The sequence below is a fragment of the Oryzias latipes genome, chromosome 18, assembly GCF_002234675.1.
Source record: "Oryzias latipes chromosome 18, ASM223467v1".
NCBI lineage: Eukaryota > Metazoa > Chordata > Actinopteri > Beloniformes > Adrianichthyidae > Oryzias > Oryzias latipes.
In genome coordinates, this window is record NC_019876.2 from 4482336 (window position 1) to 4498568 (window position 16233).

A 16233-nucleotide genomic window follows, 5' to 3' on the forward strand; every position below is an offset into this window, starting at 1 on the left:
TGCAGAGACCACCAATTTAAACTCTGTTCAAAGATTGTTTTGAAGACAGATGAGTCACTGACTACAAGAAAAAATATATTCAGGACATATTTTTACCTGTGGTTGATTTATCAAGATAATTTTTTTTTTTTCAAAAAAACAAGTGTTAGCAAAAAAAAATAATAAAAAAAAGAATATATTTGACACTGTGTAATTGTCTCCCATAATTTGTATTTATAAAATGGAATAGAATAGAAAAACCCCAAAACGGGGGAAATTAGTAAAATTTATGATAATGATAGATTATATACTGATCTTTTCTTGAATGAAAATGCTTTTAAAAAAAGTTTTTTTTTAATAATTTATTATTTATTTATTTTACAATAAATCACATTGCTTAAACTGTCACAGCATTTAGGTTAATAAAAGTTATATTTGGATGTTATTAACTTGACTAGTTTTTAAATTATCTTGAACCACAAATAATTAACTAGTTTTTTGAATATTTTTATACAGTAACTTCTTTTTATTATTATTATTATAAGATTAAGCAGGTATTTAAACTAGTCTACTAAAACCAAAGCCCGTGATGTAAAATTTGCTCAGAGTGATACCTCTTCGTGTGTTTTTACTCTTTGATATTTCTCTGGCTGTAATTGGTCGAGCAGTTGCCACTTCTTCGCCTTTGATTGGTCAGCTTTGCGGGACAGGGTGACGCCCACGGCGGAAGTGAGTGAGGTTAGCCTCAACACCTGTGAGGAGCCTCGGAGGGGATGAAACTCAAAAATTGGGTTCGACCGCGGAGGAATTTGACGTTTTACGAACTTTAAGAGGAGAACAGAGGCTTTAACTCGGCGGGCGGAATGATTTCAGCAGCGCACTTAACGATCTTGATGATTGTTTCGGCTGGAGCGGCCAAGCCCAAGGATGGAGGAGACGATGAGTGGGTTCATCTACCCAACAAATGTGAAGGTAACCGTTTCCACGCAGCGGGCCCCTTCGTGTGTGGAGCAACGACCCACCACGTTCTCGATAACTGTGGAGGAAATCCGCATGCCGCAGAACGGCTCTGCAGAAAATAGGCCCAACTTTGTCCAGACATTTAAAAAAAAAATGGATTGAACGCTGGAGTTTGACACGTGACTCGCGTGTTGGCGTGTTTAGGTTCCCGGAGGAACTTTTCTTTGGTTCCACTAAAAGTTAAACGACAAAAATGTGCAAAATAAAATGCCAGTAAGTGTTAAAAAGTCAACAAACTAAACAATCACGTGCGTCTTGGGAAATACCTGTTTGTTTGTTTGATTGATTTTAAACAAGTTACATTTTCATTTAAAAAATAAAATATGCATGGCCATAAAATCTAGAAATAAAATATTTGAAATGGTTTTGTATTTTATTTTGAAACTCTTTTACATTGGCAGAATTATGCTAATAAAGATTGATTTAAAGGTTTGTCTTCTGACAATCTGAGGAGGTTTGATGGAATAAACACCAACATTTCTGCTTTAACTAAATAAAAACAATGACCTGAGATGACCCCAGAGGGATCATTTTATTTTGAAACTCCACCTTTAATATTCCAACTAGCTAATCTGAGAACAGAAAAAAACCAAAAACATAATCAAATCAGTTGAATATTTTCATTTGCAATTATATTTGGTATTCGCATAAATAGAATTTTTCAAAATAAAGGCCAATTGAACTGATTTTATTCATCTGGGAGGATTTAAAGAAGTAAAGAATGTATTTTTGCTTAGATTAAAATAAAATATGACGACTTGAAATGACCTCAGATGGAATATTTTACTTTGTAACTATTTAGCATTTAAACAAGTATAATTTAAACCAATTTAAAGGAGTAATTTTTTTATGAATCTAAGGGGATATAAAGGATTGAATCAAATATGTTTGCTTAAACTAAAAAACAGGGTTTTCTTTGTCTTGTTTAGTTGTCCTGGTGGACAAACAAAGGTGTGAGTGGAGCTGCATTTCATGCTTTCATTTCTTAAACAACTCACCTCCCTTTTTCAGTCTGCAAGTTCGTCAGCATCGAGATGAAGTCGGCGTTCCAGGAGACGGGGAAGACCAAAGAGGTCATCGACAGTAAATACAACTTCATCGACGGGAAAGGAGCGCCGCCCATTAAATATGTAAAGTCGTAAGTGTTGCACGATGGCGAGCGGCGCCAGCGGGGAGCAGGAACCTGCTGAGGTTCGGATCCTCCTGAGGAGCTTTCAAAAGAAGCTGTAGAGCAGCAGCAGCAGCTGTAGAGCAGCAGCAGCAGCTGTAGAGCAGCAGCTGTAGAGCAGCAGCTGTAGAGCAGCAGCTGTAGAGCAGCAGCAGCAGAGCAGCAGCTGTAGAGCAGCAGCAGCAGCTGTAGAGCAGCAGCAGCAGCAGAGCAGCAGCTGTAGAGCAGCAGCTGTAGAGCAGCAGCTGTAGAGCAGCAGCTGTAGAGCAGCAGCTGTAGAGCAGCAGCTGTAGAGCAGCAGCTGTAGAGCAGCAGCAGCAGCTGTAGAGCAGCAGCTGTAGAGCAGCAGCTGTAGAGCAGCAGCTGTAGAGCAGCAGCTGTAGAGCAGCAGCTGTAGAGCAGCAGCTGTAGAGCAGCAGCTGTAGAGCAGCAGCAGCAGCTGTAGAGCAGCAGCTGTAGAGCAGCAGCAGCAGCTGTAGAGCAGCAGCTGTAGAGCAGCAGCAGCAGCTGTAGAGCAGCAGCAGCAGCTGTAGAGCAGCAGCAGCAGCTGTAGAGCAGCAGCAGCAGCTGTAGAGCAGCAACAGCAGCTGTAGAGCAGCAGCAGCAGCAGAGCTTAACTGGCCAGGCACAAAATCTTTCTTTTAGTTTCTTGTATTTAAGCTGCTCATAAACTTGGATTTTTGTTTTATTTGTTTTATCTGTTGTAAATTTTTTCCTGATTTTCATTTTGTCACTTTTACTCTGCACAATTTGAGATTTTATTTTATGGAAGTTTTCTTTAAATCTAAAGAAAATACATTTTTGACGTTTTTCTGTTCGATCGACTGATTTCAAGCAATTTCAGCTTAAAAAACGGAGAAAGAAAAATACAGCAAAAAAAATATATATATTAAAAAAGTTAACCGTTTTGAGATTATTTCAGAACTTGTTTAGATCCCAGTTGTGTTCCAGTCTTTAAATGGTTTGTAGCACTTCCTGTTTAGGTTAGGGGTGAAAGGTCACCTGTACCGTTGACTGTAATAAAAAAAAAATCAGATTTAATTTCAAGTGCAGCTAAAACCCCTTATTATGATGCGGCCACCTCTGTGCTTCACAGTTGAGAGAATACATTTAACTCACTAAAGGCTCTTTCAAAGTTTGACATACTTTTTTTTTTTTCTTTTTTTGTTGAGTGAAGGAAGCTGAAACTCACAAATCAGCTCTGACGAGAAACATCAGCCTAAAACAGAAACAGAATCTTGTTTTGAGGAATATTTTCACCTCTTCCCTTCCAAACTTTTCTTTTCCAACATTTTCTCCGTTGAGCATGTCTGTGCTAAAGATGAAGTGCCAGCAGCCGGGTTCCCGTGAAGACGTCATAAAAACCCGTCTTTGCTGGAAACTGCTTAACGTAAACTCTTCTGCTGGAACATCGGGGAACCGCTGCTGGGCTTCTGCCCAACGCTTTTATTCTGAAAAGCCGCTCGGCGCCCTGAACCTGTGCGTCTCTCCGCAGAGATCTGAGATTCATCGAGGTCGTCGAAAATGTGTGTCAGAGGCTGCTGGAGTACAACCTGCACAAAGAGAGGAGCGGCAGCAACCGCTTCGCCAAGGTCAGTCTGCGCATGCGCCTGCCTGCCTGCCTGCGCAGCTATCTTTAGCAGAGTCGGGAATAAAACCTCTTCCAAGGCCTCGAATCGTCGTTGAAGCTGCAGCAGTCAGAGACGTCGTGTGTGTTCGATCAGCTATAGCCTGTTTAGGGGAAAAACAATGACTTGGTCCTGAAAAAAAAAGACTTTCTAGGTGTTCTGGCAGCATTTGTCAGAGGCTACGTTCACACTGCAGGGCTTAATGCCCAATTCGGATTTTTTGAAAAAATCCGAATTGTTTGCTAGACCGTTCACATTTCCAAGTAAATCCGAACTTTTGTGATCTCCAGTGTGACCGTGACACGACCCAAACGAGACCCGCATGCGCAGAAGCCAGAAGAATACTCAACGGTGAACGACGTCACTTGTTGTTTGCGTAGCAAACCTTAACAATGGATTTCAACAACAGTGTTGTCAAAAGCGGAGCTCTTTTTGTAATATTAAATTTATTTTCATGAAGGAGCAGCACAATTACAATCTTCTCATTTTAAGAAGGCATTGGAGTCGGGATCGTCTGGACCCACTGTTGTGGAAAGGAAATGTGTATGTGTTGGGCCCGCGCGCCCGCGTGTGTGTGTGTGTGTGTGTGTGTGTGTGTGTGCAAGCGCGTGCCACGATAGAGAATAGGGGGGGGGGGGGCAGTGTGGGTGCGCATTCATGTTGTGTGTTACGGAGGACGGTAATAAAAGAAGGTTTCCCCCAGAATAAATGCTATGGACTCTTTATTAACCCGTTCTGGAGAATCTAAGGATCAGAACAGGGAGGAGGAGGAGGATCCGCCTCGGGTCCCCTGCGCTTGAGCACGGTCAAAGGGGAGAAAGAAAAAAAAGTTATCGCGGGAAAGGTTCAACATCACGCTCTGCCATTTATCTGGAAAATTTTTCAAAAACCGCCCAGTTGCGATCAGAGCCCTGGAGTTTGGCCTGAAAAGAGCGATCAGCCCAAATATTAATCCAATCGGGGATCTCGCTTCCCTTCCACTGACTGGTCTCAGCAGCATCGTCCACCATGGTTAATGTTTACGTTCTCGTTCACGCCTACTTCAACGCAAAATGATGACGTTTGTTGCGTGTCGATGGCGTACGGTTCGGAATCAAGTCGCCTGGCCGGTCAGACGGCGGTCGCAATTGAAAAGAACGGCTACAATTCGGAATCAGGACGGCAAACCCACGGGGCCTGGGTCGCAATTGAAAAGATCGGATCTGTGTCATTCAGACTGTCATGAAAAGATCGGAATTGGGCCGCTTAGGGGCAAAAAATTCGGAATTGGGTCGTTTCAGCCTGCAGTGTGAACTTAGCCAGAGTCTGCAGATGTTCACACGCCTCACATGTGTTTTGGTGAGCCGGGGCCACTTTTCATCCATTCCTTCAGAAATCCCAGTAATCGCCGGAATGTGCCAGCCGTCGCGCTTTTATTCTGGCGTTCCTGCAGTGGCGGTCAGGTGGCCAACCCACACGCCAGGATGCTGGGCGAGCGGAAACGCGTAGGCTAGCGGACGCAGCTCTGTAGGTTACAGCAGGGCGCCACTGCGCGTGCAGCGCTTCAAGGACCCACTCAAAAAATCTGCTGCATCAGGAGGGTGTATTTTATTTTGAAGGGGACTTGTATTTGGTCTAATCAAAGGTAAAATAAAAGGAAATTATGTAAAGAAAAATATAAAACCATTCCAATCCAATTATTATAAATATTTAAGAGCTACTCTTCTAATGAATGGCTTTATGACCACAAAAATATCCAAGTGAATTTTTCTAAAAAAAAAAGTGGGACTTTGAGGTCCTCGCGGGGTTTCGGTCTGACCTGAACTAAATGTCTCTTTTAGTGTTAAAGGTTGCAGATCCATGAGAGAGTTGGAGTAAAAGACGTTGGGATGAAGTCAGTCAAAGGGGGGCAAATAGAGATTTTAAAGATACAGCTAAAAAAAAGTAAATCTAGTACTGAGGGTAACGGTAGTGTCGGCTCAGAACCACAGATAAAAAAAAATAAAAAATAAAAAGATTTTGGTGGTGAGAAAATATAAAATCCAACAGGAAGTAAATATTCGGTTCCTGACAAACGTTTGTCTGCCTGTTGAGTCTCTACTGGCTCTGCCTTTCTTTGTCCAATCACAGGCTTGCTTCTACCGAGTCAGATCAGTTACAGTTGGGTGGATGTCAACCATATCAATATCCGTACGACACGCCCACTTCTCACCTACTTCACCCTCACTTAACCTTACGTGTAGTTTGATGCTGCGTTCACACTGGGCTTGGAAACGCGACCGCTTTCAAAAAAAGTCTTTGTGAATGCAAGACTATGCGTTCCGACTATGCGTGCGCGCTCAAAAGTCGCTACGCAAGTTTTAGGTTTGTACAAAACGCATGACGGTTGAGCTCACGTCAAAAGTTGAACTGGCTGAACTTTGACCGATCAGGGAGTAGGATTAGCATCTCTCCTAGAAGTGTCAACCGTTTTATTGTATTACGGAGATGAAATCCATAACTGCGGTTCGTGCCTGGCCAAAAGTATATGACTCCGTCTCTACACAAGTTTCTACGACCATTTTGTGCAAAATGTGCGGCTATTGAACCCGCGTTGGAAGGAAACGAGTTGATCTCCGAGCAGTCAGGGACTAGCATTTGGTAGAGACATATACATGGCGTCCCTTTTAATTCACAAAAGTACCAACTCTTTGAGAGGAGTCATATTAATACCCGCAGTTTGTCCCCGGACAGAATAACCCTTGTGCTAACTTGTGGGGTCCAGATGACCCCAACCTTACATTGGCGTGTTCTTCCTACCATGACAAAGGTGGATAAAGGTGGAAAGATTTCATGTAATCCATGGACACCAGTGGAGATCACAAATCATTGAAGAAAAAAGGTTTAGAACACTATCTAGTGGGTCAAGATGACCCAACTCCCAATGTTAGGAGTTGCTATCCCAAGATAGCACAAGGGATAATACGACACCAAGTGTTTCATAAGGTGGGATCGAGCTGTGAAAGAAAGAGCCTGCAGCAAGATTCACCAGTTTTGCACCACTTCCACATTTCTCACCAAGCCTTTTCCAAAACCGTGAGTTCATGCGCTAGTGTCGGGTCGGTACCGTCCAGTGTAAACGCCAGGAGGTTAAAGCGTTCCAGCCCGTTGTATGAGGGGCCGTATAAGACATTATTTATTCTGAACCATTCACATTCATACATTCTTGCTCTCACAGTCATATATACTCTCTTTCGCATACATATATTCTCTTACGCATCCATATATTCTCTCTCACATTCATACATTCTTGCTCTCACAGTCATATATACTCTCTTACGCATTCATATATTCTCACTTGCACATCCATATATTCTCTCTCTCGCATGCATATATATTACTTTACACATACATACATTCTCACTCTCATTGTCACTCTTAAAAAAGAATGTATGTATGTGAAAGACAAGTATATATGAACGTGTGAGGAAGAGTTTATATGTGTGTGAGAGAGGAGTATGCATGAAACGGAAGTTACTTTGCATGAAAAGGAAGGCACTTTGAATGAAAAGGAAGGCACTTTGAATGAAACGGAAGGCAGATGATTTCTCGTGCTCTGATTGGACGAGAGGCCGCCACCTCCCATTTTGAACAGACGCTAACACGAACCAATAAGAAGGCCATCGGAACCTTAAGAAATATTTTATCTTCACCTCAAGTGGTCACAAATCTGTCTGCATCTCTAGAGACACAAAGGAATGTCTCAAATACCAATAATGGTAATAGAAGTGCCACCGAAACAGAAAATCCGTATCCACCTTATTCCTAGCCCCCATGAGCCTTTGCGTGAATTATGGGCGACACTTCCTGTAGACGCTGGAACACGCATTTACATTAAAACAAATTCCTCTTGTTTTCGATCCATAACTACATATAAATGTGGGAAAACCAGCTGTCATTTCTTAAAAAAGGCAACGGTGAGGTGGAGATGAAATATTTGTTAAGGTTCCGATGGCTGCAGGACCCCCGTGGCTACTTCTTGCCGGTTCGTTTTTTTTAAAAAAGAAACTTTATTAACAATATCTTGCACATACAAAATACCAAACACAAAACTCCACTGTGTGCAAAATACAATCTTCACGTTCGCCATGAGAATGAACAAAAAAACATAATGATAACCATGTAAAACAGGTTATGCAAAAAGAAAACAAAAATAATAAGGCAAAGGAATCTGTTAAAGTTTCAGGAGAGACCATGTTTCAACTGTTCTGACAGCTTTTTTGTTAGTGGAAGATTTAATACTGTTCACATACAAAACCATTTCTTTCTGAAAAACATAAAACACGTTTTTTTTGTTGGCATATTTACACTTGTGTATAAAGTATTTAGCCATAATTATAAGTAAATTAACTACATATATTTTTTCTGCATTAAGTCTTTCTTGTGTAAAATATCCAAAAATAATATGCTCGTAAAATAATCTATAATCTTCACATAGATGAGTTCTTATAAAATGTATCACATCTTTCCAAAATAGTTGAGTGAAAGAGCAAAACCAAAAAAGATGAGGCACAGTTTCTGGTGAGGAATGACAGAATGAACAGTTTATGTCCAGATCTTTTTTAAACTTAGTAAAGAAATGTTTCACTGGATAAAATTTGTGAAGAATTTTGAAAGAAATTTCTCTGATTTTATTGGTGATGAAATACTTTTGTGGCAGGGTCCAAACCTTTTCCCACTGAATTCTACATCCAAAGCTGTTCCAGTATGAGATAACATACGGTTTTGTGGCAATCTCATTTTGAAACAGAGAACGGATACTTTGATTATTACTGCTAGCTGAAAAACATACCTTTCCACAACACAAGTCTGTTAATTTGGGATTTCTTGCTTGTTCATGTTAGCGTCTGCACTGTAATCCCTAGCGAGTTGACTGAACTTAAAAATTATTTTGTAACAGATTACGCAACAGTTAAGTTATATTATTAAAACTTTTAAGTTAACATTTATTAAAATTCATATTGTCAGTTGGCTTACATTTGTATTATTTCATATAAAAAATATTAAGATTCCTCAACTTATAAAAGAGAGATTATTTACTTAAAGTTTTTAATATTTTCCAACTAAAAAACGCTTTAACTAACTATATTTTTATATTACTCAACTCATAAAATATGTAAAATTCACTCAAATGCTTTATAAATTCTTTAACTCATTAAATGTGTAGCATTGAAAATATTTAAAATTCTTCAGCTTAAAATGTATTCTAAACAGAGATATTGATACTGCCCCACTACATTTTAAAGGCTAACATTGATAAAAACCATCAAACGTGAAGGCCACACAATAATGATTGCTTAATACACTTTTTTTAATTGCTCTTTAAAAAAAAGCACAAATATCAAGAGGATGAAGAAACAATAAGTGCAATAAAACTGCATTATAAGAGTGCCACACAACATATTGACAAAAAGAGTTGGTTTTGTATTGTACGGCAGAAAAAGCAAATGATCACAACAAAACACATTAGTTACATAACACTTAAACCAACAAATAGTCCATTCTGGAAGACTCACTCAACGAAACATTCTTCAGCGTCAATAAAGGTCCTTTCAGTGGTTTGCTGTCCTCAAGGCTCAAGACAGCATTCTGAATAAATATGAAGGCAAGTTCAAGTTTTTTGGGGTGCTGTAGGTCCAGAGCATAGATGTCCCCGAAGAGTTAAAAGAGATCAGTCAGCCAGATGTGTGGGACCACTGACGGCAGCATCCGGAGCGTCACCACGACAACTGAGAAGATACCCACAGCAGTGTCTGTGAGGTCTGGTATTCTGGAAAATACAAAACAAAAAACACAGATGAGTTCAGACCCTCAAAGATATTCATCACACTAATGTCCAAAACTGACATTCCTGCCATCTGTCAATGGGAATCTTTTCATGCTAACATTCTGTTAGCTTTTAATCAACTGGCTATGATGTTTTAGGGACCAACTCCAATTAAAATTGTGTTTTTAAAAAGTTCTTTAGCATTTTTCTGAAGGAGGACATTTATAAAATAATTTAAGACTAAAGCTTCATTTTTCTTTATTCAAATAATGATGGATCAGGAGCAGAAAAAGGTAAACGAAAATGTTCCCACTCCTTCCAATCAGGAGTCCCTGATGTTCGCCTTTCATCTTCCGTCTCAGTTTTAAAACCATTTAAAAATATCACTCAGTTTACAAACTACAAACAATTGCCCTATTTATTATGTCACTCAATAAAATCTCAATCAATATTAAAGGATTAGTGAAAACCATTGACAGGGAGTCGTGTGCACTTACTGTACAGGTCTTGAAGAAGTTGGAGGCATCTTCATGCAGATAAACAGGAAGTGCATGGAGGACAAGTGCCCGTCTCATGTTCACGTCACGCTGGTCCTAAAAGAATAAAAAGAAATATCCATTACCTTTGAAGCAAATGCAGAGCAAACACTTCCAATATTTATTTAAGGAACTTTAAGAAATAATAAAATGATACCTTTTCTAGATGTCTATTTCTAGTAAGAGGACAATACAGTGTTTATGTCATGATCCACTTCAGGTCAAAGACCCAAAGTCATTTGAAGGCAAGTTACACCGTGGCTTCTTACAGCTGTTTACAAATGATTTGTTATCCGTTTTTGAATTATGCACATTAGAAATTCACCTGGAGGTCATAAATCCTAACCAAGCTGGCCAGTTCCTGTCTGTTTTGGTGGACTTAGTCTCAGAAAAGGGCAGCTTTAAGTTACACAAACATGTAAAAACTGCACAATTTCCTCTGACTGCATCTACTCTACATAAATCCATTTCAGATCTTGACAGATGAGTTTTCATGGTTTCAAATGATGGAATGGTGCTAATGCAACATCATTTTATTATTGTAATATACTGTCATAAAGACATGACAATATTCCAAAGTGTCTCCACATACATGGCAGTGGAAACACTTTGGAATATTGGCTATGTAGTACTGCAGTATTATATGTAGTACTGCATAGTGCCAAAGTAACAGAACACAACTTGCACCTCCATTCCATTGTGCCACCTTCAGCCTGCAATCTAAATATGTTTAGTTAAATTGTAAATAATTTCAACTCTATTTAGACCTTTGGCTAGTTAAAATGTGCATAAATGTTTCCATGCTGCCGTATAAATCTAATAATGGTAATAGTTCAGGATGAATGTATTAAATAAGTATAAAACTCACCCACTGACACCTCTTTTCTGGTGAAATGGTGACTTTCTGGTGAACTTTCTGAAGTTCAGTATCTGAAAAAGTCCAAAAGAGATTTTTCAATGTTAAAAAATGTTTCAATTATATTCTGATCAAAAAACATTTATTGCACTACACAACCTATTGCATTTTTTGTTTTTTTAAAATAGCTCTAGACAAATAACTGAGACAAGTTACCTGGCTGGCCTTGGCGTCTGCCTGGAGGTGAAACACTGAACACTCTGTAGTTCGGTACCTGAACACAACACGAGCACGTTGATTAATTTATTTTTACAAAAACCTTTTTTATAATGGAGATCAGTGATTTATAAAAGCTTAAAGCTGCATTCAAAACCCAATGCTTCCATGTAGCAACCAGGCTTAAAACTGTTGGCGGTAGCTCCTCCCACACAACCGTTAGAGGCTTTGAGTGACATTTTTGGACAAATGTCCAGCAGCAAACTTTAGCCACAGACAGAGGCCTCCAACGCAAATTTCACACGCGGATCACGTTTAGTGTGATTGCAGCATAACAGATCATTTCTACCTCTGAAAAAAAAAAAACCTCATCACTGTCGTAACTTACGGGCAGAAATGCATTTTGGGTTTGGCTCGCCATACGTCTGCTATGACAAACTAATCATGTATACATTTCCACATTAATCTCTAAAACAATCATAACACACATATGTTTAAACAACAGTAAACCACATTTACGGTAGTATAAGAGCATTTTTAAAGCATTCATTCATAAACCATGAACGATACTTACCAAATTAAATCAGGGCTGAAGACAAGACGGCACCATCAGCGATGAAGCGGATGAAAAAAAAACCCGAGGTTGGGGCGTCTTGAAGCGGGACGAAATCGCAACGCTTTGCAGAATAATAAAATGCTCGACTTTCAATTTCAAACGTCGCATACTCGCATTCGGCAAATCCAACATGGCCACCTGAGCTAACGTAGAGAAAACGAAAGACCCTCCCACCAGTACGTGATGACGTCATGACGCTACTTCACGGATCTTAAAATTTTTGAGTGCCAGATACAAATAAGCTTTAAAATATTTAGCACTGTTAAGTTAAATTTGAAAAAATCTTGATAGAGCTTAATACTTTATAGTTGAATCAACTACAAAATGACATTTAAGTTGTGTAACCTTAATAGTTATGAGTCAGTACAAGTGATAGGGTTTAGAGTGTGTTCAAAATGGGAGGTGGCGGCCTCTCGTCCAATCAGAGCACGAGAAATCATCTGCCTTCCGTTTCATTCAAAGTGCCTTCCTTTTCATTCAAAGTGCCTTACTTTTCATGCAAAGTAACTTCCGTTTCATGCATACTCCTCTCTCACACACACATATAAACTCTTCCTCACACGTTCATATATACTTGTCTTTCACATACATACATTCTTTTTTAAGAGTGACAATGAGAGTGAGAATGTATGTATGTGTAAAGTAATATATATGCATGCGAGAGAGAGAATATATGGATGTGCAAGTGAGAATATATGAATGCGTAAGAGAATATATATGCATGCGAGAGAGAGAATATATGGATGTGCAAGTGAGAATATATGTATGCGAAAGAGAGTATATATGACTGTGAGAGCAAGAATGTATGAATGTGAATGGTTCAGAATAAATAATGTCTTATACGGCCCCTCATACCGTTGTGTAAGTCTTCACTACGACCTGTCGTCTGGGGCATGTCCGTAGAAAAAAAAAACAGTGCATCATTTTCACTCGCCGGGCTCACCGAGCGGTCAACGACCTTGTTACCTCGTACGGGACACCTGCAAGTCTTGGACAGGTTTGCCCATTCTTCGCCCGCAGACGGTCCACATCCACCTGTAAGCACAGGTGCTATATTAGGACCTAAAGTGATGTCCGTCTCTGACGTGAAACATAGCGCAGTGCCGTGTTCCTGTCTCAACAGGGCATGTCGGAGACCTTCTCCACGCTGCACGGCCTGGTGAACAAAGGCGTGAAGGTGGTGATGGACATCCCCTACGAGCTGTGGAACGAGACCTCCGCAGAAGTCGCAGACCTCAAAAAACAGGTGATTTCCCTATCCCCGGAGTTCAGCCAGCACCTTTTGTGTAAACGGTTATTGACCTGTGTTTGTGTGTCAGTGTGACGTGATGATAGAACAGTATGAGGAGGTGATCGAGGACTGGTACAAAGGAAGCCAGGAGGAGGACCTGACAACGTTCTTGTGTGAGAAACATGTCCTGAAAGGACAGGACAAAGGTAGTTTATCCGTTTAAGTCCTTCCTGCGGCTCATTTCCTTTTTATTGAAACTAAATGTTGCGTTTTTCGCATTTAGACTGCTTAAATGAGAATTGGACTGCAAAGAAGAAGGGAGACCAAGCCGCCATAGCAGAAGACAAGAAGAAGAAAAAGAAGAAGAAAGGAGGGAAGAAGGGCAAAAACAAAGAGGAAGGAGGCGACGGGGCGGACTCGGACGCAGAGAAGACTTCCAAGAAGAAGAAAGAGAAGAAGACGAATAAGAAGAAAAGGAGCAAAGCTCCCTTGGATAAGACGAATGAAGGGGCGACTTCAGACGAGGAGATCCAGCCGCAGGCGCCTCTTTCTGGACAGAAGACGGAGCTGTGAGCCCCCTGCTGGCTCGGTGGACCTGGTTCAGTTCTCCAACACAGGACCTGCTGTCTGAGCAGCTTTCAGTGTTAAAAACTAAGTGAACCCCTGCTGTTACTCTTAGTTTGGAAGAGTTTCAATCCTTCAACCACAAGAGCTTCAGGTCCAGTGTTGGCGTTCTGTGAATTACCACAACTCTTCTACACAAATGACAATGAAGCCAACGGATTCTGAAGCAGAGAAAAGTAGCAACAAGTAACAGGGGTAAAGTGTTTACATGATTGACGTAAACCAAAGGATTTTGATTCGGCCCAAAAACACTTTTCTCAGCTTCAGAATTCGTAAGAACTTCATTAATTGCGTGAACAATAAAAGAATTACAGTAGTTCAACGGTAGTTAAAGGGTCAAATGTGGTTTCAGGGGCTGAAAACCTGGATGTGAGACAGCCGTGAGCTGAGTACAAGCTCACTTTTAAAGAAGACGTAGAAACATCAGAATTCATTAAAATTTTGGTATCAAATGCGATAGAAGAGTTACAGTAATTCAGAGATCGTGTGTTATTTTGCTGTCGCCAGCGTGGTAAAGGGTTAAATGTGGCTTTAGAGGCCGGAAAAATGACGATGAGCAACGTATTTGTGCCGAGTGTTAGCTAAGTTTTAACCCTTGTGCTATCCTAGGCACTTTAACATGGGAGTTGGGTCATCTAGACCCACTAGTCTGGTACCTATCTCTAGAATGATTTTTGATCTTCACTGGTGTCTATGGATAACATGAAATCTTTCCACCTTTATCCACCTTTGTCATGGTAGGGAGAACACGTCAATGGAAGGGTTGGGTCAACTAAGATAGCACAAGGGTTAAATAAGACGTAAAACATCAGAATTAATTAAAATGTTGTTTTCGTATACGGTCAAAGAGTTACAGTAATTCAAAGATTGTGTGTTATTTTGCTATCGCTGCGCTGTTAAACGGTTAAATGTGGGTTTAGTGGCAGGAATCCTATTGATTTAAGACGGGTTTGTGCTGAATACAAGCTAACTTTTAAAGAAGACGTAAAACATCCAAATTTTTTAGAATTTCGTTAATTACAAAAATGGTCAAAAGGTTACAGTTGTTCAAATATCATGTCTTCTTTTGCTGTCACCAGCGTGTTAAAGGTTTAGATGACGAGACAAGCTAAAGGAGACTTAAGACCATCTGAAAAATGTCTTTATCATATTAGGACTCGATGTCAATCAGTAGCTTTTTCTACAAACGTTCCTGCTGTTTCGTTTGGAGCCCTTTTAACCGAGTACGGAGCAAAACGAGTTGATGACCTTAGACGAAATATCACACCGTATGTCTTCTGAACCAGATTGAATAAGTTCTTATATAGTTTTAAGAAGCAGTTTCTATTGGCCATGTCTCCTTTAAAGGTTGATATACGTGGCACATCAGTGGTTACAGGCGAATTTCTCTGTAAATACCTGATAAAACCATTGACTGGAGAGTTTACTTCCGGGTCCAACCAAATCAAGTCAATTTAGTCGCCATTTTTTCACCAACTGAACACCCTGTTGGAACCAGATGATTATCAAGAACATGTTAAAAAAAAGGTTTTAGAGCAAGAGTGGTTGTTCTGACAAATGAAATAACCATTCATCTCTATAGAAGTTGATGGGATCTTTTCCCTTTTCTTGAAGCCAGCAGGTACTTCCTGTTTGGAACGCCACGGGGGAGGGGTCACTGTCCAGTTCTCAGACGCGGGCAATGCTTGAAAGTGTTCTCGTTCCAGTTTTTTTGAATGTAAACATTTTTCTAACTTTTTTCAAACTGATTGACTTACAAACTAAGTTTCACCTGAGAACTGGTGATTGGTTTTTGAGTGACCTCACATGAACCCTCATTTAAACTCATGGCATGTTTCCGAAGAAAGAGATCTTTCCTGGAATAACAACGACGAATGTTTGTCCTTTGAAACAATGGATACTTGAACTCAACCTTCACGTCCAAAGGGAGGTATTTTCCTATACATTGATGTTTAGTGAGGTTTTTATGTCATAATGTCAGACGGTTATCACAAACTTTCACGCTGTTAAGATTTTAACAGAAGATTTGCATTTCTGTATGGTTGATGAAGTTCTTTGTTGTCTTTTCACGTGTTATTGAGTTGTTGTTGCTTTTATCCTTTTGTATTTTGTCAAAATACAAAAAATCCTAAAAAATCAAATGTTTATTAGAGATTCCCCTTTTGTGTGGACGTCTGTTGTCATTTATTATTCTGGTTTTGTTTTTGATGATTTTGTTTGGCTTTTTGGGTTTGTATTCCTAAAACTATTGATTGCTTTTTTATTAAAGTCTTTTAATCTGTACTCTGTAGGGTTTTTTTGTTTTGTTTTTGCATAAACAATTTAGTTATAAAAGGTTGTGTAATTCTTTAAAAAAATAACATTTGTTTCATACTGAAATTTACATTTGGTGAAGGTTGTCATTAAACCCTTTTCTTTATCTCCCAAAATCTTAATACTGGCTGTCTAAAAAATTATTTTTTTTAATCCAAAATCTGTGTTAATTTATTGTTGAGTAAAAGTAACAAGAGCCTCCAATTTTGATCATTTGCCAGCTTAATAGGGGGTGTATGGCATTACATTCATATTTAAATT

The 16233-nt window shown here is 39.7% G+C and overlaps 1 protein-coding gene across 1 annotated transcript; it reads left to right on the plus strand.

The window, feature by feature from the left end:
- The first annotated feature begins 681 nt into the window (after positions 1-681).
- On the plus strand, positions 682-15942 carry LOC101158057 (protein canopy homolog 3-like). Its single transcript, XM_004079643.4, has 6 exons — positions 682-951; positions 2011-2137; positions 3663-3759; positions 12928-13050; positions 13124-13241; positions 13319-15942. Exons 1-6 carry the CDS (start codon positions 843-845, stop codon positions 13606-13608), a joined length of 864 nt encoding a protein of 287 aa, XP_004079691.1. The 5' UTR covers positions 682-842; the 3' UTR covers positions 13609-15942.
- The last annotated feature ends 291 nt before the right edge of the window (positions 15943-16233 follow it).